This window comes from Microcebus murinus, chromosome 7 (genome assembly GCF_040939455.1).
Source record: "Microcebus murinus isolate Inina chromosome 7, M.murinus_Inina_mat1.0, whole genome shotgun sequence".
NCBI classification, from domain to species: Eukaryota; Metazoa; Chordata; class Mammalia; order Primates; family Cheirogaleidae; genus Microcebus; species Microcebus murinus.
The window spans coordinates 15,969,995-15,993,974 of NC_134110.1; the positions used below are offsets into that span (position 1 = coordinate 15,969,995).

At 36.7% G+C, this 23,980-nt stretch overlaps 1 protein-coding gene and 1 non-coding gene across 7 annotated transcripts in view; one reads left to right on the top strand and one right to left on the bottom strand.

Annotated features, from left to right (window-relative positions):
• The window catches only part of LRRC28 (leucine rich repeat containing 28), a 113,087-nt gene extending 90,152 nt beyond the window's left edge, over positions 1–22,935 (top strand). For 3 of the 6 annotated variants that reach the window (XM_076004801.1, XM_012764542.2, XM_012764540.2), the window contains 3 exons: positions 7,072–7,247; positions 9,041–9,200; positions 22,626–22,935. In XM_076004801.1, coding sequence (XP_075860916.1) covers positions 7,072–7,247; positions 9,041–9,200; positions 22,626–22,698 — 409 coding nt within the window. In that variant the 3' untranslated portion in view covers positions 22,699–22,935. Of the gene's footprint in view, positions 1–7,071; positions 7,248–9,040; positions 9,215–22,625 lie in introns of all 6 variants that reach the window. The other 3 variants (XM_076004803.1, XM_012764541.2, XM_076004802.1) reach the window with 2 other exon arrangements.
• LOC142871998 (U4 spliceosomal RNA) lies at positions 1,050–1,188 on the bottom strand. Its single transcript, XR_012920250.1, has one exon. It is a non-coding gene; the product is annotated as a U4 spliceosomal RNA (small nuclear RNA).
• Positions 22,936–23,980: the final 1,045 nt, after the last annotated feature.

Consider the following 23,980-nt stretch of genomic DNA (forward strand, 5'->3'; position numbering starts at 1 on the left):
CTCAGCATTTAATCTAAAATAATAAAAACTATTGTTATAAATCAAAGATACCAAAGTTTAATAATTGCCAGCTAATAATTCTTTCATTTCATTGTGAACTGAAGGATATCATGGGGCTTCCATCTCTCCTTTACTGACAGTTCATTTCATCATTACTCTTGTTTCAGATGAGTGACACTTACTTTTCAAAACAGGTACCTTTTCAGCCTTCCTTTCACTTGCTATTCTCTTCCATGCTCTAGCCGATGGGAACTGTTGTTTAACCATGGGCCTTGTGTATCCACAGAGGTGCAACCCTGTTCATATTGTTCCCTTTCCCTGGAATATCATCACTCTAATCTTAGTTTGTTACAATACATAATACTAAAAAGAAAGCATGGCTGTAAACATTGCTTAACATTTCTTGTGTACCAGGCAGTCTGCTCATTGATATATCTGCATTATTGCACAAAATTCTCCTGGCAACCCTTGTGTTATTACCGCCATCTCAGAAATGAAGAAACCAAAATTCAGAGAGATTAAGTACATCATCCAAGGTCACAAAGTGAGGTGGCAGTAGAGTTATCATTCATTGTCCTCTTAACATCTATAACTGTTCGCTGCCTCCCTTTTCTCCTGTCTAGAATCATCACTATATGTATGTTTGGGCTTTTCTACCAGCTCCTTGAGAGCAGAGACAGTGGGCATTTAGTCTCTGATGCAACTCTGTTGGCCGTAGAACAGCTGAAGTGTTCCTAACCTGTGTCAATTTTTCACCTTCAGTCTGCTTTCTACATAGCTGCAACTCCTTATGCACAGAAAACATTTAATAAATATATCTCAAAATGCATTTAATTAGCTTCTTATATCCAGTGGTGGAGAATGGGAACTTCTGCTAAAAGAATGCTAAAGGGAAATTAAACTTTGTGTGAAATGAGGATCCACTTACTTGTTAATGTGAGCCTTTTCAATTGTTTAATCAAACACCTGTTTTTTTTTAATTATTAGAGACAAGGAAAGCATTAGGAAAAACCTGGCTTTCTATTCATTTTAATTTTTTTTTTATTCAGTCCCCATGGGAACTATCAAAAATTGCCAATGCTGACTATATTGCAAGTCGTCCTGGTGGGGTATTGGGAAAAGTTTCAATTAGCATAATCACGCCTTGGATAAACCTCATTGGCTACGTTACTGCTACTACGCAAAGCTGGCTTTCTATTTTCTAAACTTTTATTTGTTATTCTATATCGTTAAATTCTTTGGATAGTGTCCATGTAGAGTTATCCACAAGTGGGTTAAGAAGCAGCAGCTTTTAAGGCAATATTAGTGTGAAGTAAATTCATAAATGACTTACTTATTTTTCAAACTACATTTTCATTGTTTCATGGTTTTGCCCGGGATTCTCATACTATAGTGTGGTTTTAAGGTTGGGAAATAGATAATATTATTTTACCATGTGTATTAGGGTTCAGCTCACTTGATTGCGAGAGCTAGCATGTCCAAAATCTGTAGGCAGACTGGCATGTTGGAGCCCCAGGGAAGACTTGATGTTTCAGTTTAAGTTCAAAGGCAGCCTGGAGATAAAATTCTCTCTTCCTTGGAGGATTTCAGTCTTTGTTCCTTTAAGGTCTTCAACTGATTGGATGAAGCCCACCCACATTTTGGAGGGTAATCTGCTTTAGTCAGTCTACTGACTTAAATGTTAATCTAAAAAGCTACCTTCATAGTGACATCCAAACTAGTGTTTGATCAAATATCTGGGCACTGTAGCCTTGCCAAGTTGACATAAAAATAACATTTGCAAAAATTCTGTCTAACAGATGACTATTATTTTCCTAAATAATTGTTTCCTTAAATGTGGCCATCCTATTGGATAACCACATACAGATATTTGTAATGTCTTCTCTAACATATCTCCTGGTCCCAAGACTTACAGACTCTCAAGAGCTCCCAGAAGTGTCCAAGTTTCTGAGTAACTTCTTATCCACACTCCTTAAATTCTAGAGAGAGTAGCTGCTTTCTGCTATTATTACTTCTATAGCCCTTTTAAACTGGTTAACACTTTTTACAATTTTCCCCATTCAAATTACTGGTGTGGTTTCTGTCTCCTGGCAGGGCTCTGATACAGTATAACCTTCTGGCAGTTTTCTAGGAGTTTCCAGTTGCTAGCAATTACTAATCCATTTTCACAGACTGAGATGATTCAAAATAAGGCTTCAGTCCCTGAGATGGCTTCTACTTTCGATTCCTGCTTACTCCAAGGGGGTAAACCCCTTTTTGTGAGGGGGATTTATCAGTCTTCCACCTTGATGGGCTCTGGACACCAATATTGTCCCTCTAGCTCCATTAGGCTGTCAAATGCTGCTCAGCTTCCAGTCTTTTCAGTAATTGATAAACCATCAGAAGAGAAGCAACCCCAAATGCCAATTTATCCCTTGGGTGTCTGTCTTTTCCTGGATCTTGCCTCTATAATTTTTCCAGAATGCTGAGTCAGTAAAACAGATATTTTATCCAGCTTTTTATATTGTCCTCAGCTAGTTACTATTACCTGGTTTGCGATCACAAGAAGTGGAACTTCATTTATAAATCTTTTAATCTCATATCTGTTGACTTAGTCCTTTTTTGTCCTAATGTTGTATATTTTTAGTTTGTCTCTATTTCTTTAAACAAGACATGCCAGATGCATTTGATTTTTTTTTTATTTCAGAGAACCAGCTTTCAGTTTTATTTACCTTTTCTTGTCTTTGTTTCCTTTCCATCAATTTAATCTCTTACCTTTTAATATCTCTTACTCTTATTTTCTATTTATTTTGCTTTGCTTTTCCTTGTGTTTTTCAAAAAGAGCTTTACTGATGTATAATTGACATACAGTACAATAAATTGCACATATATTAACTATAAAATTTAATCAGTTTTGACATGTGTATACACCTTTGAAACCCTCACTGCGATTAAGATAATAAACACATCCATCACCCCCTGAGTTTCTTTGCTCCTTGGTAATCTTTCTTTCCTGCCCCTCATCCCATCTCCAGGTAACCACTCATCTATATTCTGCCATTGTGGTTTAATTTTCATTTTCTAGAGTTTTATATGAATGGAGTCAAACAGTATATACACTTGTTTGGTCCGGCTTCTTTCACTCAGCATAATGGATGTTTATCAATGGTGTAGTGTGTATTAATAGTTCATTTCTTTTTATTGCTAAGTAGTATTCCATCATATAAATATACCACAGATTGTCTTCACTTACTTGTTAATGGACATGTGTTGGTCCTAGTTTTTGGCTTTATTGCAAATCTGCAGTGAACGTAGGTGGATAGTCTTTTAATAGACCTAAACTTTCATTTCCTTGGATGAAATACAATAAGTAAATACAATATGGGTAGAGTGGCTAGATCATACAGTAGGTATCTGTTTAATTTTTCTAGGGAGCTGCCAAACTTTCTGAAAATAACTGTACGATTTTATATCCCCACTGGCAATATCAATTACCTATCTTACCCAAATTAACATATAAATCAGTGTTAATTCTAATTCAGATCCTTAGAAGGTTTTGGGGAGATCTAGGTAAAATAATTGTAAAGTTAAATAAAATAGTAACTGAGAATTGCAAGAAAAATTTTGAACAAGAATAGTTAGGGCAGACTTTAGATGATAGAAGCTTCTATAAAGCTATTGCAGTCGAAATAATGTAGAATTGACATAGGATTAAACACATACATCACTGAATCAGATCAGAGACTTCAGAAACTAATGCAGGGGTATATGGGAACTTAATATAATAAAGAGAACATTTCATTTCAGAGATGAATTAAATAGTTTAATAATGCCACCAATATTATTTGACCATTTGGAAGAAAAAAGTTGAATCTTGTTTTGTATCATATAACAAGAAAGACAAATAGATGAAACATCTACATGTAAAATTAATACAATAAGCATACTAGAAGAAACTTTAGGATAATATATGTACAGTCTTCAAATTGGGATAACCCTTTGAAGAAAATCAGAAAATATAGATGCCATGAAGCAAATAAATGATAGATTTTATACCAGCAAAGAATGACTGCTTAATGACAAAGGGTACTGTAGGCAAAGTTCAAAGGCAAAAATATTTTGAGGTCTCCTGAAGTGCAGCCTGGTCCTTCTGCCCCACGGAAGCCACATTTAAAAAAAAGAAAAAGAGAAAAAATAATTTTGGAAATAAATATTTCAGCACATATGACAATGGATTGTTACTACCAATATGGAAGTTCCTATAAATTGATTTTTTAATTCAGTAGAAAATTAGGCAAAGGATATAAATGGACAGCACACAGAAGAGGAAATGTAAATGGCCAGTGTACATATCAAAAGGTGATAAAACTCATTAGTAATCAAAAAGACAGTTTTCATTAATCAGAGCAAAAGACTAAAATGATCGATAACATTTGGTTATGATGATTGTGTGGGTAAATGGATACTTCCATAACAACCTTTTTGGAAAGATCTCAGGCATTTAAAATTTTCAGTTTTCATGCCCAGCAATCCCAGTTTGGGAATTTTATCTTGTAATAACATTTGTGCATAGGAATGTATGTAAAATTTATTGTAATTCTGTTTGTGTAGTAAAAGGGAAAACACTGAAAAAACCAGGATAAACATAGTGAATTACAGTTCATCCATAATGTGGAATATTATGTAGCAATTAAAAAGAATTCTCTAGGTCAGGCATGGTGGCTCACGCCTGCAATCCTAATACTTTGGAAGGGCAAGGCAAGAGGCTCGCTTGAACCCAAGAGTTTGAGGTTGCAGTGAGCTATGATGGCACCACTGCACTCTAGTCCAGGAGACAGAACAGGACCCTGTCTCAAAAAAAATTATCTAAGTTTATCTTGATTGGCCTGAAGGAATATTTGAGCCAAAAACACATTACAGAATTGTGTGATCCGGTTTGTTGGAAAAAAAATAAGTGAGAGGAGAGGATTTCTTTCTATTTTTTGCCTGAGCATATAGGAAAGAGTAGAATGATAAACATCAGACTATTAGTAATTACTTTGGAGACAAAGGGCTTAAAGAGGGAAACTTAGGGGAAATTGTTCACTTTATCTTCATTTTCTATATTGTTTGGCTTATAACAATAATCATGCACTATTTTTATAATTTAAATTTATAATATTAGATTGTTTTTATATAACTTTTTAAAAAACACACTCCTGGCTAAAAACTAGAACTCTTATGATCAAATCAATAAAAATAACTCTATGTATAAAAGAGTGAAATTTGTCCAGCCTACCTCACATGACTGACTTTTCTGCTTCTAAAATTTGATGAGATTTCTATTTAAAATAGATCAAGCCCCCAAATTACCAGTGATTTGAAAGTATAAATTAGTTGCTTTAGTTACTTAAAAGAAGGCTACTGGCTTCTTACCCACAATGGCTATTCCATACCTCTTCTACTTATGTCAAGCTCTCACTTTCCAAACCCTAACAATTTCCTCATTCCTGTTTCCTTCTGTGTTTGGTGTTTGGTATACATATCAAAAGGTGATAAAACTTATTTTATCACCAATTTGCTACCAATTTCCTTCCTGTCCACTGTACTGTGGCCAAATAGTTTTGTAAAAACCATCTAACATTTTTCCCTGTGAATTAAAACTGTCTAACTTCAGCTAATATTCCTGGCTTCTTCTCCCTTTGTCCATTTGTCCAGTCCCCTTGAAGCCACAGACATAGCCATATTCTTTCAGGCTTCTGTACTGCTGCACATGCTCTTCCTTGTGTTTGGAATACTAGTACCTTGAGCTCTCCATTTATTCCTGGTGAAATCAGTTAAGCTCTAAGTCAGATATTGACTCCTCTTTAAAATCTTCCCTAAATCCCTGGACTAGGAGTCCTCAAACTACAGCCCTCGGGCCACATGTGGCCTGCCGGGGACATTTATCCGGCCAGCCCGGTGTTTTTGCCGCCGCTGCCTGTCCTGCTTAGCAGCCAACTCGTCCGGGCCCACAGTGTGCATGTGTGGAATGTGCGTCGCACCCTCCAGAGGCCCTCCAACGGTCTGAGGGACAGTGAACTGGCCCAGTTTAAAAAGTTTGAGGACCCCTGCCCTGGACAGTCAATCACCCCTTCTTTGCCCCCACATTAGAACAATTGTGTTAAAATTATTCTCCTGAAGTAAGGAAGTCATCTTGGTTTTATTAATGTAAGTATCTTGACTGACTAGCATATAGAAGGTGCTCTAGAAATGTTTTCTGATGAACGTAAAGAATGAACAAATGAAGGAACTTTTAACAAATAAATGAGTCAAGGGCTTCTGTCTTCCAGTCTTGTGCCCTATGCTTCATTGCCTGCTCTGGTCAAGGTTACTGATGTTATCTCATGTTATTTTCAGAGAGTCAAGGTTTGTTGGCACCTGTTTGTCATTAGTGAAGAAAAGCATCCAGGCTTTTAGGTCACCCTCTTGGTCTCAGACAAGAGGTAGAATGAGATTTGACTCCTGAGATTTGGTAACTCTGCAGCTAAAGGAACGAGGACATCTCTGCCATCAGGTTATGAGTGGCTGCAGGGAATAGAGTATGACTTGGCTTATTCAATATGCCAAGAATATTTTCCCCACAAGTTTATGGAAGGATCCAATAAAGTTATCTTATGTCATTTAAAATCTATTTGCTTTGTGTGTTTAACGTTTTTCTGCACAAAAAAATGTATTAAACCAAGATACTATAACTCAACAAAGTACTCGTTTTATCCTTTTAATTTTGAAAGTTTCAATAAACACACATTTGGAGAGGGTAATAAAATGAGAAAAAATAGAGCTTGCAAAGCAAATTGTGCAACTCCTAAGAAGGAGTTACTTTAAAGTTTATCCTTGCTGGAAATGGCTGGGCCTCAGCAATGATTTAGCAGAGTTCCAACTGATGAGTTTAGATTTATGAGCCAGGTTTTATTAAGGAACCCAGGATAGCATATGTTCGCTTTGAGAAGAATTCTGGCAATTCAGCAGTGTCATAAATTTTCAAATGTATATTTTGATTAACACATTTTGTTGGCGCCTGTGTTCTTTTCCTTATTGCTAATACTACTGTGAACATGTGTCTTTCTGCAGCTGTGGTGCTCCCATTCAAGTTTCCGAGGTGAAGCTACTTTCCTTCTCATCAGGGCAACTAACTGTTTTCCTCCCAGCCGAGGTGAAGGCCATCGGGACAGAGCATGATCATGTCCTGCCTCTGCAAGAGCTGGCCATGAGAAGTCTATATCACACCTACCACAGCTTTCTAAAAGGTACGTGGAACTTTTCTTTTCCTTCTGTCTCTCATTCAGTGAACATAAAAATTATGTTTTATGTTGCCTGGTTTGACCTTCGTCTTTAAAAAAAAATTATTGTGGTAAAATACACATAACACAAAATTTACCATTTTATCCATCTTTAAGTATGTAGTTCAGTGGCATAATACATTTACACTGTTGCACAATGGCATTTTTCTTTTTTCTTTTTTTTAGAGTAGTCAAGTGCTATAGTGAGAAGGGGGAAAGAGTAGAACAAGGAGTTTGATCTGTAACTGACTGTGAACAATCAAGTGAGATAACTCAGTATCTTCAGACCAGCCATGGGATTTTTCTTAGAAGAAAACTAGCTTTAATATCTTAACACTGATCCTTTTAGCACCCCCTACAGACACAGAGAAGCATTTGTTAAAATATGGTCTTCAGTTGCAAAAGATAGTGGTTAACAGTTAAACGAGGTGATGTAAGTGAAAGAAATTGATGTTTGAGAATATATTTGTTGAAGTGAAAGGCTGGCAGTAGGGAAAATTTGGAAAGATCTTATATTTAAAGCAAAGTTGGATACCTCTTCCAGCAGAGCATATTTTTGCCTTGCAGCCTCCTCACATCTGAGAAATGTACTTATCTAAAGAAGAAGAAATATCAGGAGTCTTTGGCAGTATTATCACAGCATGCCAACATATTATATTTTAGAAAGGATTTGGCAATGTATAGACTTTGCAGGTATTGTGGGTGTATGTCTGAAATGCTTTAAGAAAGCACTAGGCAATATTAATAAGAAAAATACATTTCAAGTGTTTTAGAAGCTGCTAGATGTTTTGTCTTTGCTAAAAAAAAAAAAAAAGGAGTCCATACAAAAACATCTAACATTAGCTTCCCAGGAATGTTTAGGAAGTTGTTTTTTAAAACTAAACAAAGAATTATTGTTATTCACCTATGAGTAGATTACATTTTTCTAAGTGGTTATTAAGTGGTTAAGTCTGAACAGATATAAAAATATAAGAAGATGATTTGTATTTCCTTTCCAAAGATGAGTCAATAATTTTTAGATTTTACCTTAGCATGACCATTTCTCTCTGTACTGGATGTTTATCATCAATAGAAACCTAGTATAAATTTGTACCCAAGATTGCCTGGGCCATGGGGATATTTTGCTTTAAATGTCTCTTTTGTGTAGCTCAGACTTAGCTGGGAAGGAAGCTCTCCGTATTTTTATTAATGACAGCTCATGGGAGTGAGACAAGGAAAAGCTTGGTTTTATTATTTTTCATTCTCCGATTTCTCACGTTTCATTCTTTTTAATAAATATGATTTAGCCCTGATTGACGCTTGATTGATACTAAATGCCTAACAGATTTAGGGAAAACTTAATGAAAGTCAGTTTCAGTCTTCAGTCTGAGTCCTTTTTGAATTGTCTAACTCTTATAACTTGCAAAATCTTCTCTGGGTAAATTGATGCCTTTTTGATCTTTGTTCTTAAAAAATGTTTGATCTTATTCTTTCCTTGCCTCTACCTCAGGATAGCATCTGGTTGCTCTTAAAATAGTGAATTTATATTTTCTTTTAAAATTAAAATGTATTAAAAATTTAAGTATTTAAAATATAAAAAACATCTTTCATTTCTAAATAATGTTAGATTTTTATTCAATGCCTATCAAGTAACAGAATTTTCAACATGAAATATTTTTAACTAACTAAACTCATTTCATAACAAAGAGAAATATTTTTAAAAGCCTAGCTAAGTTAGTCTTATTTTTTACTTGTGTGCATGATTGTCTCTTGTGTTCCAGATCTGAACTTTCTGTCTCCCATCTCGCTACCCAGAAGTCTGCTGGAGCTGCTGCACTGCCCCCTGGGGCACTGTCACCGGTGCAGCGAGCCCATGTTTACCATCGTCTACCCCAAGCTCTTTCCCTTGAGAGAGACGCCGATGGCAGGGCTGCACCAGGGGTAATCATGCCTAAGTGGGCACCAGGGCTTACACTGGGCGAGGGGTACAGCATGGGAAGTGGGGAGGCCGTGCATGAAAGCATTGTTAAGTCAGCAGCTCTAAAGCAGCATAATATGCTTCTTGAGTTACAGCTAAATGAAACACATGTGTATTTTCAGCATCACAAGAAAACTAGACTTCTGTTTATTAGTTAAGTTTTTGGTCATATATAGAACAGTTTTATTGTGTGTGTGTGTGTGTTATTTATATATATATATATATATATATATATATATATATATTTTTTTTTTTTTTTTTTTTTTTTTTTTTTTTAGACAGAGTCTCGCTCTGTTGCCCTGGCTAGAGTGCAGTGGCATCATTGCTGCTCACTGCAACCTCAAACTCCTGGGCTCAAGCAATCCTCCTGCCTCAGTCTCCCAAGTAGCTGAAACTACAGGCACATACCTCAGTGCCCGGCTAATTTTTCTATTTTTAGTAGAGACAGGGTCTCATTCTTATTCAGTCTGGTCTCAAACTCCTGAGCTCATGCAATCCTCCCATGTCAGCCTTCCAGAGTGCTAGGATTACAGGCATGAGCCACCACACCTGGCCTATGTATATATATTATGTAGAGTAGTTCTTTGTGGGAATGCTTTCCTGTTATTTTCCCATTTGTAATAGTCTTTAGGCAATAAGGCATTCAGGAAAAACAATTGTTGTATGATGAAAGGAACCTAGCCCTTCTATTTAATTACTGTCTAACTGAAAGTACTGAGTTCTCTGTGTGTGTGCACGTGCACACATATGTGTTTTGAATTTCTAACCCTTCCAAATGACATTCTTATGCCATTCTTTATTTCTTGGCATAGTGCCTTGTATTTGCTAAGACTGTTCAATAAGTAAAACTCCAATATTGGTACTTTAAAAAAAAAAGATACCAGACAATTTAAAGATAGGATATCAAATGAAAATCCCCTATTTGTACAACTTTAGCTTATAGATTTTCTAAGTTTAGGATTTCCTAAAATTTGGATCTTTTAAAGTTGAAAAAAAGTGCTATAACACCTCACTTACCACCATCAAATGTATTTTGTTTCATTTTAATTTTCCCAATAGCCAAAGCTTATTAGCCTTCTTCAATGCCAAAAAGCATTAAGCATTTCCAGTATAATCATTTTTATAGAAACCTTTGTAAGATTTTCTTTCCTTCCTTCATTTCTTAATGCATGCAAGATAGGCAGTGTGGTGCATTGTTTCAGATCATGGACCTTGCACCCTATAAGCCTGGCTCTTCTGTTGTGAGAACTTGGACAGGCTGCTGAACTTCATGAAATGGGGATACAACAGCCTGCGTGGCAGGGCATGTAAGGATTAGCAGATGATGAAGACAAAAACCTGGCGTGTGATAGGTATTTAACAAATGGTGGTTACCATTTCCATATTTCTGCCCACTCCCTCCCCAAACCATGTTTATCTTTTTCTTGCTGTGGATAATCCTGTTTTGCTAAACTTTCAGTTCTTGTTTCAACTTTCTGTGTTTTTAATGTTTTCTGCTTACAGGGGGCCTGCTCTTAACTTTTCCAGTTTGCTGCTAGTAATCTTACATGACTAGATAACCAAATTTGGTGGAATTGCATTTAAATTAGAGTGAAAAGAACTGAGATTCCAAGTGTGTTACTACGTGAATAAAATTAACAAATGAAATAAACACATCTGTGAGAAGTGGTAGCACATAGTGGTCAAGCACCCAGGCCTGATTCTGACTCCGCCACTGGGAAATCTGGGAAAAATAACTGAATATCCTGAGCTTAGCCTTTTGATCAGTAAAATGGGAATAATAATATCTACTTCATAAGGTCATGTGAGAATTAAATGAGATCATTTGTGTGAAAAGTCCAGGTTAGTATGTAATAAATACTAAGTAAATGTTAACTGTTAATACTATTATTAATACCTATTTTTGTAACTTAGACTTTTTTAATTCTTATTTTTGTTGTATTTTTAGCAAATGATCTTCATATTAGCAAGATAGCATCATAGGAAAATCTTAACTAATTCATTAAACTACAGTTAAAATCCTTATGCATCGTTATTATACAATTTGCTATAGAAGACATTTCTTTATTTAAAATATGAAAATGTAAACAATATGGTCAGGATGCTCAGTTAATAGCTGATCAAATTCAAATACATATTTTAAAAAATAAACTTTATCTCGGTAATTCATTTATGAAAGTAAAGGGGATCCTTGATATTAGGTCATTTTTGACCAAATTTTTTGAACTAATATGAAATTTGGGGAATTTATTCAGTAGTTGCATTTTCCACTTAATGCTACTTATTTCCCTGCTACAACCTAGAAATGTAATGTATAATCTTATATTGTTTCAGAACATAAATGTAATAGTATTAATTTAGTAAAATGAGTATATCAACTATATAGGATTAAGGCGATGCTCTTTTGTTGAGTAAAGCCAGAGTGCCTCTGTTTATAACAGAGATGAAATGCCAAGATACAAATGTGGCATTCTGTGGTGAGTTAATGGTAGGGTCTGAAATTGAGAGTTTGTGGCTTTCATTTGGCCCACTGGGCTGTGCTCCTTCCCACGTTGCCATGGAGATTATATTAAAAGCGTTGACTTTAGTTTCTACCATAGTCTTTAAAGTATTTCTTTTGTAACTGAAAATCAAATACTTGAATCCAGAGTAGGTTGTTGCTGAAAATAAAATCAATATTTTTTAATATCATAAACTCTAAAAGGTCTTGATAAGATTATTTTTAAGTTTTCTAATATATGCAGTTCAGTTTGCATTGCTTGTCATAAAATAATACATTATATCACCCAATATCTAAATTAATGTGGACATCTGGCATTATTTTAAAAAGGAACATATTGAATATTCTTCTAAAATACCAAGTTCCATGGAAGTGTTAGTTTCAACCTAAATTTAATACAGAGTGAAATAAAAAGAAATTACAGCATTTTGCATAAACAATAAATACCCAAACCTTCTAGTATATATAGCAGAAAAGAATGGCTAGTACATTTGTGACTTTTGATTCTATAGGCATAACAAATTTTCATCCCCAAAATTTAGTTGAAATAGAGAACTTTAATACAGAAGATTATTTGTTAGTAAAACAATGTGTTTAGCTTTTCCCAAGCATGTATGGATCTCACAAGTTCTGTATTTCCCAATAGGAAGTCAGGCTTCCCAAAGTTTCTCAGGGACATTGGATTAGTTTGCTAGAGATGCTGCAATGAAGTACCACAAACTAGATGGCTTAAACAACAGAAATTTGCTTAAACAACAGAAACTGTCTCACAGTTTTGGAGGCTGGAAGTCTAAGATCAAGGTGTTTGCAGAGTTGGTTCCTTCTGAGGGCCGTGAGGGAAAGATCTGTTCCATGTCTCTCTCCTTGGCTTGTAGACGGCCATCTTCTTCCTGCATCTCTTCCCATCATCTTCCATTTATGCATGACTGCTTCTGTGTCCAAATTTCCCCTTTTTATAAGGGTAGTAGTCATATTGGATTAGGGCCCCACCCTAAGTACCTTACTTAACTGTTATATGTGCAAGGACAGTGTTTCCAAATAAGGTCTCTGTATTAGCTTGGGCTGCCATAACAAAATTATTTTCTCATAGTTCTGGAGGAGAGAAGTCTGAAATCAGGTATGGTTGGGTTTTGTTGAGAGCTCTCTTCCTGGCTTGCAGGCAGCCAACTTTTCACTATGTCCTTACATGGTGGAGAGAGAGATAACTGATTTTAAGGAATTGGCTCACATAATTATGGGGGCTGGCAAATTCAAAACTTGTAAGATAGACTGGCAGGCTAAAAATTTAGGTAAGAGTTGATATTGCAGTGTTGAATCTGAATTCTGCAGGACAGCAGGCTGGAAACTTAGGCAGGGTTTCTGTGTTGCAGTCTTAAAGAGAATGCCTTCTACTTCTTTGTTCTTAAGGCCTTCAACTGATTGGAGGAAGCTCACCCACATTATGGAGGGTGATCTGCTTTACTTAAAGTCTACTGATTTTTAAATGGTAATCACATTTAAAAATAAAAATACCTTTATAGCAACATATAAACTGGTGGGGCACCACAGCCTAACCGAGTTGACATGTAAAATTATCCATCACAGGCACTTAAAAGTTCTTACTGAAGTCACAGCGGTGTTTTGAGACAGGAACTACAAATGGCCCAGGATCACAGTGGTTCTTCTCATATTGTTGGGATAAATTTTAGCTATAACAGATACTATAGTATGTATTCGGGCTTTGCTGTGGTCACATATCTACTTTCGTGCAGTCAGGCCTTGGGATGCAATGGAAAGAACTCATTGGTCTTAGGATTTAGGAGATGCCAGCCTGGAAGTTGAGCTATATTCCTTCTCTTAGTAATATAAGATAGGTACTATTGCTGGGTTGAATCATGTGCCTCAGGACTTCCATATGGTCCAACCTAATATCCCCATTTTACAGGGGAAACTAGTATAAGAATATTAGAAATTGGGCCAAAGTCTCATAGCAGAGCTGGGATTTGAACCCTACCAGTCTGGCTCTAAATCTATGTCTTTGCTATTGTGCCACCTAGTAAATGCATCACCATATAGCATGAAGAAATTTTGGAATAGTACTCATAAATACAAAATTTAGTATTCTCTAATATTCTGAACAAGATACTTTTGAAACATATGTGTGTATATATCACATAAACATATTAATGTATGTGTATAGTGTATGCATTAAAGAGTCTAGAAAGATATAAATCCAGTGATGCCACTGTATTCTAAGCAGGGCAACAAAGTGAGACTCTGTCTCTAAATAAATAAATAAATAAATTTTTTGTAAAAAATGTTTTTAAGCAGATTGTATAAAAGTATGCATAGTGTGATCCAATTTTTGTCAAACAATTATGGGTGTGAATATATATGTTTACATATGTGCACATATATAGTATATGCATGCACATATACATTTAAACAGTTGTATATATGTAGAAAAAGTCTTCAAGGACTCCTACACCAGCATAACAGTGATTTCCTTTGAGTGGTGTTGAATTTTTGTAACTGGTATTGCTTCAGGAATTAAAAATATTTGTAATTATTAAAGCGTTAGTAAAGCTTCCAAGCAAGAGAATCCAAATCCATGAAGATAGGGGTTTAAACTCACTGAAGCATAATACCCATTGGATCATCATTAACTCCTTAGGAAGCTCAAGGGGGCGGGGTGAGTTTTTTAAAAATACTTTCAGGTTACTTCCAAATAGCTCAGGGGAACTGCTCTCATTGATTAATTTATCCAGTCAGTCAGCAAACACGTGGATCTGCCGCCAGCAGGGCGCTGTGGAAGGCAGTGGTACGAAGGGCTCAGGCAGGCTGCTTTCAAGCTTGGGGTTATGGAGCTTGGTTCTCTCAGGAATTTTGGTTTTCCAGGATTGAGTGATTATGTGAGAATGCCAGATGTCTGGGCTGTCGTCATGCCTTGGGATACAGACCTGTTTGTTCGAGGGCATGCAGAACTAGCTTCATCTTAAGGTTTCCCTTTGTCTTTCAGAACAATTTAATACTCCCTTCTCCCACTCACTAGTAGTTTCATTTTTTAGTAATCTCTTCTATATAATTCTTATCTGATTTTGTCCTCATGAAATGTTTTACATTTTGCTTCTTCTATGAAACCAAGTAATACCAGTAGTACTGACATTACTTGCATACTCTCGTGGGGATTTTTTTTCTTTCAGCAGAAGTCTATTCATTGGCACCCTCTTAAGGTGACTTATGACATTTTCCACAAGTGAAATATGCTTCAACAAATTTAAGTAAATTATTCTTAACAGTTTCTTCCTCAATCTAACATTCAAAAACTACTTATTGACCATTTGCTATGTGCCATGCTCTGTAGTAGGTATTAGGAATTCTGCTGTGACCAAACCTCCCAATTCTTTTCACATACACATCTCACTCCCAGTGTCTAGGGCAAGGACCAATCGAGAAGGAAGCAACTATGTGACATTTAAGCCCCTGATTTTGCACACAGAACCTTCCCATGAGAGACAGTCACTAATTAGCATAAATGTAACATGCAAATACAATGTTATTAGATGATTCTTCAGTAAGTTAATATGTATAGAGGCTCAGGATTTTATCTGATCAATTCTGTCTTGTAAATATTATTTTTCTTTTGGCTTGAATTTCTGTATGACTCAAAGATATGCTTTTTGTTTTTAATCAGGAAACATGTTTGCAGAAAAAAATCCCACATTTCTTATGATTTTCGTGGGTTCCAATATGTACCAACATCATTGTGATTTGTTCTTTTAAGGAATAGTGGTATTTATGTATTTTCAAACCAAGCTGAAATGCTCTTTCTTCTGCCTTGCCTGTAAATATGCTCAGAGATTCTAAAGCAACAAATGTCATGTCTGATGTTCTTTGTGGGATTTAACAGCATCTTTTTCTTAACTGTAGAGCTTACTGCTTAGCTCAGAGTTTCTCCCCAAAAACTCTCATGTCTCTGGTGCCACAGTTTTGGAATTAATCCAAGACTTAACCAACACAAATCCATTCTTAAGGCAGCAGATTTGGTGTGCTTGTAACAATCCAGGTTAATAACACAACAAGCAGATACAATATGTTATTAGATGAGTTTCACAAAAGCAAGTACACAGCCCTGGGATTTCTTTGTAGCACAAATACAGCACCTCCAGCTTGCTCACCCCGCCCCCTTGAGCTTCCTAAGGAGTTAATGATGATCCAATGGGTATTATGCTTCAGTGAGTTTAAACCCCTATCTTCATGGATTTGGATTCTCTTGCTTGGAAGCTTTACTTTTGAAAACTCAATGGTTTTGGTGTGAATATCCCTTCTATGAATGATTTCCACTTAACATGATTATCTTTTGGAAAAAACAAAACCAAGCACAGGGAGAGTTACGTTTTGTCAGTTAATCTACCAAAATGCACTTGACATTTAAAATCATTTTATGTCTGAGGTTCTTTTCAATTGTGATTTATACCAATGTGTACATTTTTATGTGGCATAAAAATGATCTGAACTGGGGTTCTAACCAACTTTATTTTTAACAAATTAGAGGCAATACAAAGTATCTAATAATTTAACATTTATATAATTTCCTAAACTAAAAAAAATTCACAAGTCATGCTTAGCTTTTTACTTTCTTAAACCTGTCATATTTTTTTGAGACAGAGTCTCACTTTGTTGCCCAGGCTAGAGTGAGTGCCATAGCATCGCCTAGCTCACAGCAACCTCAATCTCCTGGGCTCAAGCGATCCTACTGCCTCAGCCTCCCGAGTAGCTGGGACTACAGGATGCGCCACCATGCCTGGCTAATTTTTTGCATATATATCTTTAGTTGGTCAATTAATTTCTTTCTGTTTTTAGTAGAGACAGGGTCTCGCTCAGGCTGGTTTCGAACTCCTGACCTCGAGCAATCCGCCCTCCTTGACCTCCCAGAGTGCTAGGATTACAGGCGTGAGCCACCACCCCCAGCCTAAAGCTGTCATTTGAAAACCAGTTTTTTATTTTAATCAAGTCAAATTTATCCATTTTAATGTTATAGTTAGTGTATTTTGTGTCCTAAGAAATCTAAGACTATATAATTATATTATTTATTATATATATAATTATATGTATATATTGTGTGAATCATATGTCATATAATTATAGCTGTTCTTAATTCCATTCAGTTGATCTGTCTTTATCTCTCAGCCAATACCAAAATGTCTTAATTACTGTAGCTATATAATAGGCCTTAATATCAGGTAGAGTGATACTTCCACTTTATTCTTTAGAATAAGCTTATCTTTGTCTACAAAAAACCTTGTTGGAATTTTGATAAGAATTGTATTTAACCTGTATAGATTGATTTGGAGAGAATTGACATCTTTACTATGATGAGTCTTCTAATCCATGAACATGAGGTGTCTCTCCATTTATTTAGGTCTTCTTTTACTTCTTTCATCAGCATCTTATAATTTTCAGCATACAGATCCTTAAATGTTTTATTGAGCTTATACCAAAATATTTCACTTTTTTGTGTGGCTATAAATGATACTGTGTTTTTAGATTTCTGTTTCCATGTGTTCATTGTTAGGATATGGAAATGCAATTGATTTTTGTATTTTGATCTTACATCCTTACTGAATTTGCCTATCTTAGGAGTATTTTTTGTAGATGCCTTGGGATTTTCTACATAGACAATCATGTCATGCTATCTGCCAAGGAATAATTTCATTTCTTCCTTTCCAGTCTATATGCCTTTTGTTTCTTTTTCTTGCCTTATTGCAGTGGTTAGAACTTCCAGTACTATGGTGACTTAGGTTGTGAGAATAGACATCCTTGCCTTGTTCCCAATTTTAGAGGGAAAACATTCAGCCTTTCACTGTTAAGTATAATGTTAGCAGTAGGCTTTTTTTTAATGTTCTCTTTATCAAATTACAGATCTCCCTCTATTCATAGTTTGCTGAGAGTTTTTATCATGAATGAATGTTGTATGTTATCACATGCTTTTTCTGAGTCTAGCAATATGATCATATTTTTCTTCTTTTGCCTATTGATAGATACAATGAATGATACTATCAAATATTAAGCCAACATTACACACCTAGAATAATTCTCACTTGATCATGATATATAATTCTTTAATACATTTCTATATTTAATTTTTAATACTTTGTTGAAAATTTTTAAATTTATGTACATGAAAGATAATGGTCTATAGTTTTCTGGTCTTATGTTATCTTTGTCTGGTTTGGGAGTCAGGGTAATACTGCCCTCATAAAATAAGTTGGGAAGTGTTCCTCTTTCTTTATTTTTCTGAAGGAGATTGTATAATTCTTTTAACAATGTTTGTAAGAATTCTCCAGTGAAACCATCTGGGCATGGAAGTTTCTTTTCTTTTTTTAAATTACAAATTCAATTTTTTAAAATGATTATAGGACTATGCCAGTTGTCTGTTTTATCTCAGTTAAGTTTTGGTAGTTTGTGATTTTCAAGGAATTAGTCCCTTTCTTCTAAATTGACAAATTTATGAGCATAGAGTTGTTCATAGTATTCCCTTATATCTTTCTAATGGCTGTAGGATCTGTGGTGAGATCACCTGTTTCATTTCTAATATGAATTTGTGTGTTCCCTCTTTTTATCTTTGTCTTGCTAAAGATTTATTAGTTTATTGTTCTTCTTAATCTTTGTGATGTTTTTCATTTCATTAGTTTCTCCTCTTTGTTATTTCAGTCCTTCTGCTTGCTTTGGGTTTATTTTGCTCTTTTCTTAGGTTCTTGAGGTAGAAGCTTAGATTATTGATTTGAGACCTTTCCTCTGTTTTAATTTAAGCATTAGTGCTATAAATTTCTCTCAGCACTGCTCTAGCTATGTCCCTAGATTTTTGATACTTGATTTGTATTTTCATCTTCATTCAGTTCATGTATTTTTTAGTTTCTTTGAGACTTTCTTGACCCATGGAATTTTGGTAATTTGATCCATGGGTCAAGGAACTGGGCTGTTTGATTTTCAGGCTTTGGGAGAACATACTCATATGATTTTTACTGCTTTAGACTTAAATTGCTCTTCTGTTCCCTGTTTACCTGGTAGACACCTGAATGATTGATTTTAGATCCTCCTTCTTTTCTAATATATGTATTTATGCTATATATTTCCCTTTAAGTATTGTTTTTGCTGCCTCCTATAATTTTTTGATGAGTTGTATTTCATTTTCATTTAGTTTAATGTATTTTTAATTTCTTTTGGGATTTCTTCTTTAACCCAAATACTATTTAGAATTGAGTTGTTTAATTTTCAAATATTTGGGGATTTTCCACTTTCTTTTTTTATTGATTTCTAGTTTAATTCCATTGTAATATGCAAATATAGTTTCTATGATTTTTGATCTTTTAATGTGTGAGTTTATGTCCCAGAATTTATAAACATTCTCATTTAAGTATTTCTACCAGTTTATGGCTCTAGCAGCTTCGCTCAGGTAAACAGAGCTCAGCTGTGACTTTCTGGATTCACCTCTCTCTCCAGATTTTGAGGTTGCAGTTTGTTGTTCAGTTTTAGTTCTCTGATGGATTGGGAAAAAGTTGTTGATTTTGAGTTTGTTCAACTTGTGCTTGTTGTAAAGACAGGTGTGACAGTTTCCTGGCTCTTTGTGTGTTACAGATAAAACCAGACATCTTTTTTATGTGATTTCAGTTCTTTCAAACTTGTTGAGGTTTGTTTAATAGACTTGGATATAGTTTATCTTGGTGAATCTTCTATGAGCATTTGAACAAAAAATGTACATTCTGCTACTGTTGAGTGTAGTGTTCTATATATGTCAGTTAGATCCTTTGGTTCATTGTGTTGTTCAGTTCTTCTATACCTTTACTGATTTTCTATCTAGTAATTTTGTCTGTTACTGAGATTAAGGTATTGAAGTTCCCAATTCTAATTGTGGATTTATCTTTCTCCTGTTAGCTCTCTTATTTTTCAACAGCTATATTGAGATAATTCACATATCATACAATTTCATCCACTTAAAGTATACAATTCAGTGGTTTTTAGTATGTTTACTGATATGTGCAGCCATCACCACAGTCAATTTCAGAACATTTTCTCATCCCTAAAAGAAACCCAGCACCTTTAGTTCTTACTGTCCCCCTATGCCCAGCCTTAGATTTCTCTGTCCCAGTCCTTTCCCTTGGGGGAATAGGCTTTTTTGGGAGGTGTTTTTATCTTGCCTGTTGGTGGTTCTTCAGCATCCTGTCTACAGTATATGAAGCAATAAACTAACTCAGGGAACTCACCACTGCTGTGTTGTTCCTCAGGTTCCAAGGCCCCTAGGCTGTCTGCCTTTGTTCTGCTTTTCAGAGTCTTCCTATGCCTGTTTGTTATGTTATGACCAGAGTGTTTTAGTTCTAAGAGGAAGGGCCTGGGAGGAATGTGGCTGCCTCATCTTGGCAGAACCAAAAGTCACTGCCCAAATATATTTTCCTCCAAAATCCAAAAGGTCCTCACAAGTGTGTATCTGTTTCTTCATAGTGGGCATTTCCAGATACAAATCTTCCCATTTGAAATTCCACTGATGTATCAGGTAACTGAGCTTTTGCAGGGTTTCTCTCTCACCTCTTAGCACATCTTACTAAGGCACCAAGTGTACTTGCTACTTCCAATTTGTATTCCCCTTGCAAATATATATACCTTAGAGAATGGAAAGACCTCCTGACCCTCTTAAAGATTTTCAGGGGGTGGCTGAGCGGGGTATACCACCTTGAGTCCACTCCAACATTCCCATTTCTATAAGCCTTTGATCTCTTCCCTCTAGAGTCTGCAAGAAGAATTCTAGCATCTCTGTCTCATTGACTGTAGGCCTCCTCTGAGTCAAGGCTTTTGCTAACCATTCCAGGTGCTTGAGTAACACATTGTATCCTGAGGCCTTGGTGAAGGATCCTTGGTGGCCTGATCCAACCTTACCATCTATTCTTGTTGACTTAGAATCCATTTCCATGTATGCTCTCCAGGTTCCTACTAATACACTTTGACAAAGTCCTTAAGCTCCTTCAGTGCATACATTATTTCCTTGAGGAGTGGACCTTGCAGTGAGCTGTCTGGATCATGAGGAGATTTGTACTCTCTTTATGGCCCTAAAGGCAATGAGTGTTGATGGTAGTGGTGGCTCTTGAAAAAACAGGCCCTTACTTTTTAGGGTAGCCTCCTCAGATGAAGCCACTGAAACATTTTTATGCATGGGAATGCTAGTTTTCTTAGAAGTTGGAAAGGCCTGTTTCTGATATGAAGATGTGTGTACAGATGTTAGAGGTTCATGGTTCTGAAATTTATGCCTGTCCAAAGGCATAAATCTCAAGTCTCAAGTTCCCACTCCTTCTCAACCAGCACCTTTCCCCATGTGAAAGATTTGACATAAATATACCTTTATCTGGCATGTGATCCTGAAACCTCTACATTCAGGCTTCAGCCTTGTTCATTATACCTTCAGAGGATAAAGATTCCTTTAAGGCCACTCTAGAAACTATCTGCTATTCTGCCCATGCCTTGAGTTGACATTTCAAGGCACTGAGCTTATCTTTTTCTTTTGGAGATCTCTTTAGCACAGTTGGAAGAAGCCATCCCACTCCACAAACTTTTAATTCACTGTATGTCATAGCAACCAAGTCCCACAGCCAGTCAATCTCCCTATACCTTACCTCCACTGACATTCTGGTTAAGTGATACTTTGAGTAATCGTGGTGCCACAGCATTCAACAGATCAGCAGTGCCCCACTTCTCCCTAGCAAGGAGGCCATGCATGCACTCACCATCCCAACCCCAGAATGTCATCTTGATGGACTGTTTCCTTGGGCCACACCCCATAACACACACTGTATTAGGGCTGGAGAACAAAGTACACATTCAGCTGGGATTCTGAAGAGAAACTAATGAAGAGAGACAGTTTACTCAAGTTCAGGCAGAGTTCAGAGCACCCACAAGGATGATGAGGCCCCTAGGGACCCACAACAGTAGGAACCCTTGCCATCCTCAATCCGCCGGCCTGAGGGGCAAGGGGAGCTCAGGAGCTTGGTGAGAACCAGAGCTGTCAAAGGGGCCTGCCTCATGGGAGCTCTAGTCACAGGGGCAGAGAAGGAGTGGGATAGAAACACCTTTCTCTCTTCCTGCCCTTCATCTTCCCACAGGTGCCTCCCACTGGCCTAACCAGAAGCCAGAGATCAGGCAGCTTCAGTGGTAGAGTCTGGACGGGTCCCCTTCCTGGGCCACAGAGGAAGGCAGAGACTAGATTAAGGGGTGAGAAAATGGAAAACAGCACAGAGGGTCTTGTGAAAACAACAGTAGACTATTGGAGCTGTCCAGATGGATCAGAGGCCCCCGAGGGCTTGTGACACGCTGCGCAAAGGTGCCCAAACAGGAGCTTGAGAAGGGATTCCTCTGTTATGTGGGAAAACCTTCGAACTGTATTATTCAGATTCTGAAATTTCCTCTACGCTCAATCTATGTGAATACATCTGCAGGATAAATTCCTTAAAATTATGTTGTTTAAGCTCTGCAATATATATGTGTTCTGGCTACATTGGTGACATTTTCCACATATATATGATTTTATAATGTACTTCAAATTCCCTGATTGCACTATTGGTTGGGTCTAGTATGTAGAATTCAGAACATAATATGGAAAAGGCTTGTTTTTCCTTGGCTGCTACTTTAGAGATAGCATGTCATCTGAACACTGCTATTAAAATGAGTACACGTATGCACACACATATCTCACCTGATTCCAGTGCTCAGTTTCAAAAGGAAATTTACATTTCTATTATGCAGTTTGTTGACCATGCCTAATCCTTCCTTTAAACAAAGAAACAAGACTGTCTCCAGTGGAAAGGATCCAGAGACTTTCATCTTGAACTCACAGTGTTCTTCTCTCCCTTTTTTCCCCTTCCAGGAGGACAACTGTTAGTTTTGTGGCTTACTGCTGCTCCACCCAGTGTCTGCAGACTTTTGACCTGCTGAGCTGATAAACACTCAAGACAAGCGCCTCAGGAGCGCTGCCAGCTCGACACTGCGGCTGCCTGCACGTCACACGCGGTGTGCGGCAGGGCGGGAGAGTCCAGCCAGGCCAGAACAGGCGCTTCCACCTCGTCCTGTCAAATGTGGAGGCACTGAGGAACTCTCTGGAAATGTCACGATTGAGCTTCAGAGCTAAAATGCCTCCACCCTTCCCCCAAGTTGGAATATATCCTCCCACAAATTAAGGACCCTTTGTCTTCTGTGTTTTTCCTTTTTATGTGAGTGTGTCTTATCCATAAACTGTTTAGATTGGTGAGCCTCCCAAATCTAATTTAAAGAAGTTTCCTGTCCCTGAAGAACTATAATTTGGTATTATAGCCAAATTAATTTTTGATCACACATATCTTCAGTGATACTTCTCATCACTTTCTTTCCCCAGAGAATTATTTCTTGGGTTATTCCCCAGAGAATAACCCAAGAGGTTATTCTCCACCATTTCTCCAGGGGAAACGTGTCAGTTTTTAGAGTGTCGGCAGTCCCCTGGCCTACGTAGTCTGGAGCCGAGTTAGCCTCCCATGGAGGCTCAGCAAGGAGCCCAGACACACACCCTCTGGGAAGTTACAGCCATTTCTAAGTTTTGCAATGTGTTAAGCGACTTTGTGAGGGATTTTTAAAACAAAAATGTAGATTGTAAAGAAATACATTTGTATTTTAAAAGACTATTTACAGAAAAATGAAATTGTTTTATTTCCTGCTAAGATTTTTTTGAAGGCATATTCAAAGCTTTCCAAAATCTGATCCTTTTGTTTGTAGATTTAAACAGTTTCCATATAATGAGAAAAGGGGAGAAAATACACATCAAAATGAGACCTCCAGTGTTCTTGTTAGATGGGTTTATGGTTACATTTATACTGACTGAAGTATTTTTGTTACATGTGAAAGACAGACTCAACTACTTCTACAAGTTTATAGCAGAGTGATTCTAAGTACAGCCTTTACACATTTATTTACCTACTGCATGAGATTATCTTCATTTTGACCCTAGTTTCTTATATACTTAACATATTGTCCAGATTCCACTGAAAAAATATAGGAAAAGCAGGGTCCAAATTCAGCCTTGGACTTGCAGGGAAGTCCAGAAACAGAAAGTCTGTGAGCCTCCACCCTGCCAGAAAGAACTGCTCTTCGTGGAGGAGTCACGTATTTGCTCTTTCTTTGAAAGGATGCCATTTTAACATTGCTGTGCTGCCAGATGTTCATCTAGTTGCTATGAAGTGATTCTTTTTAAAT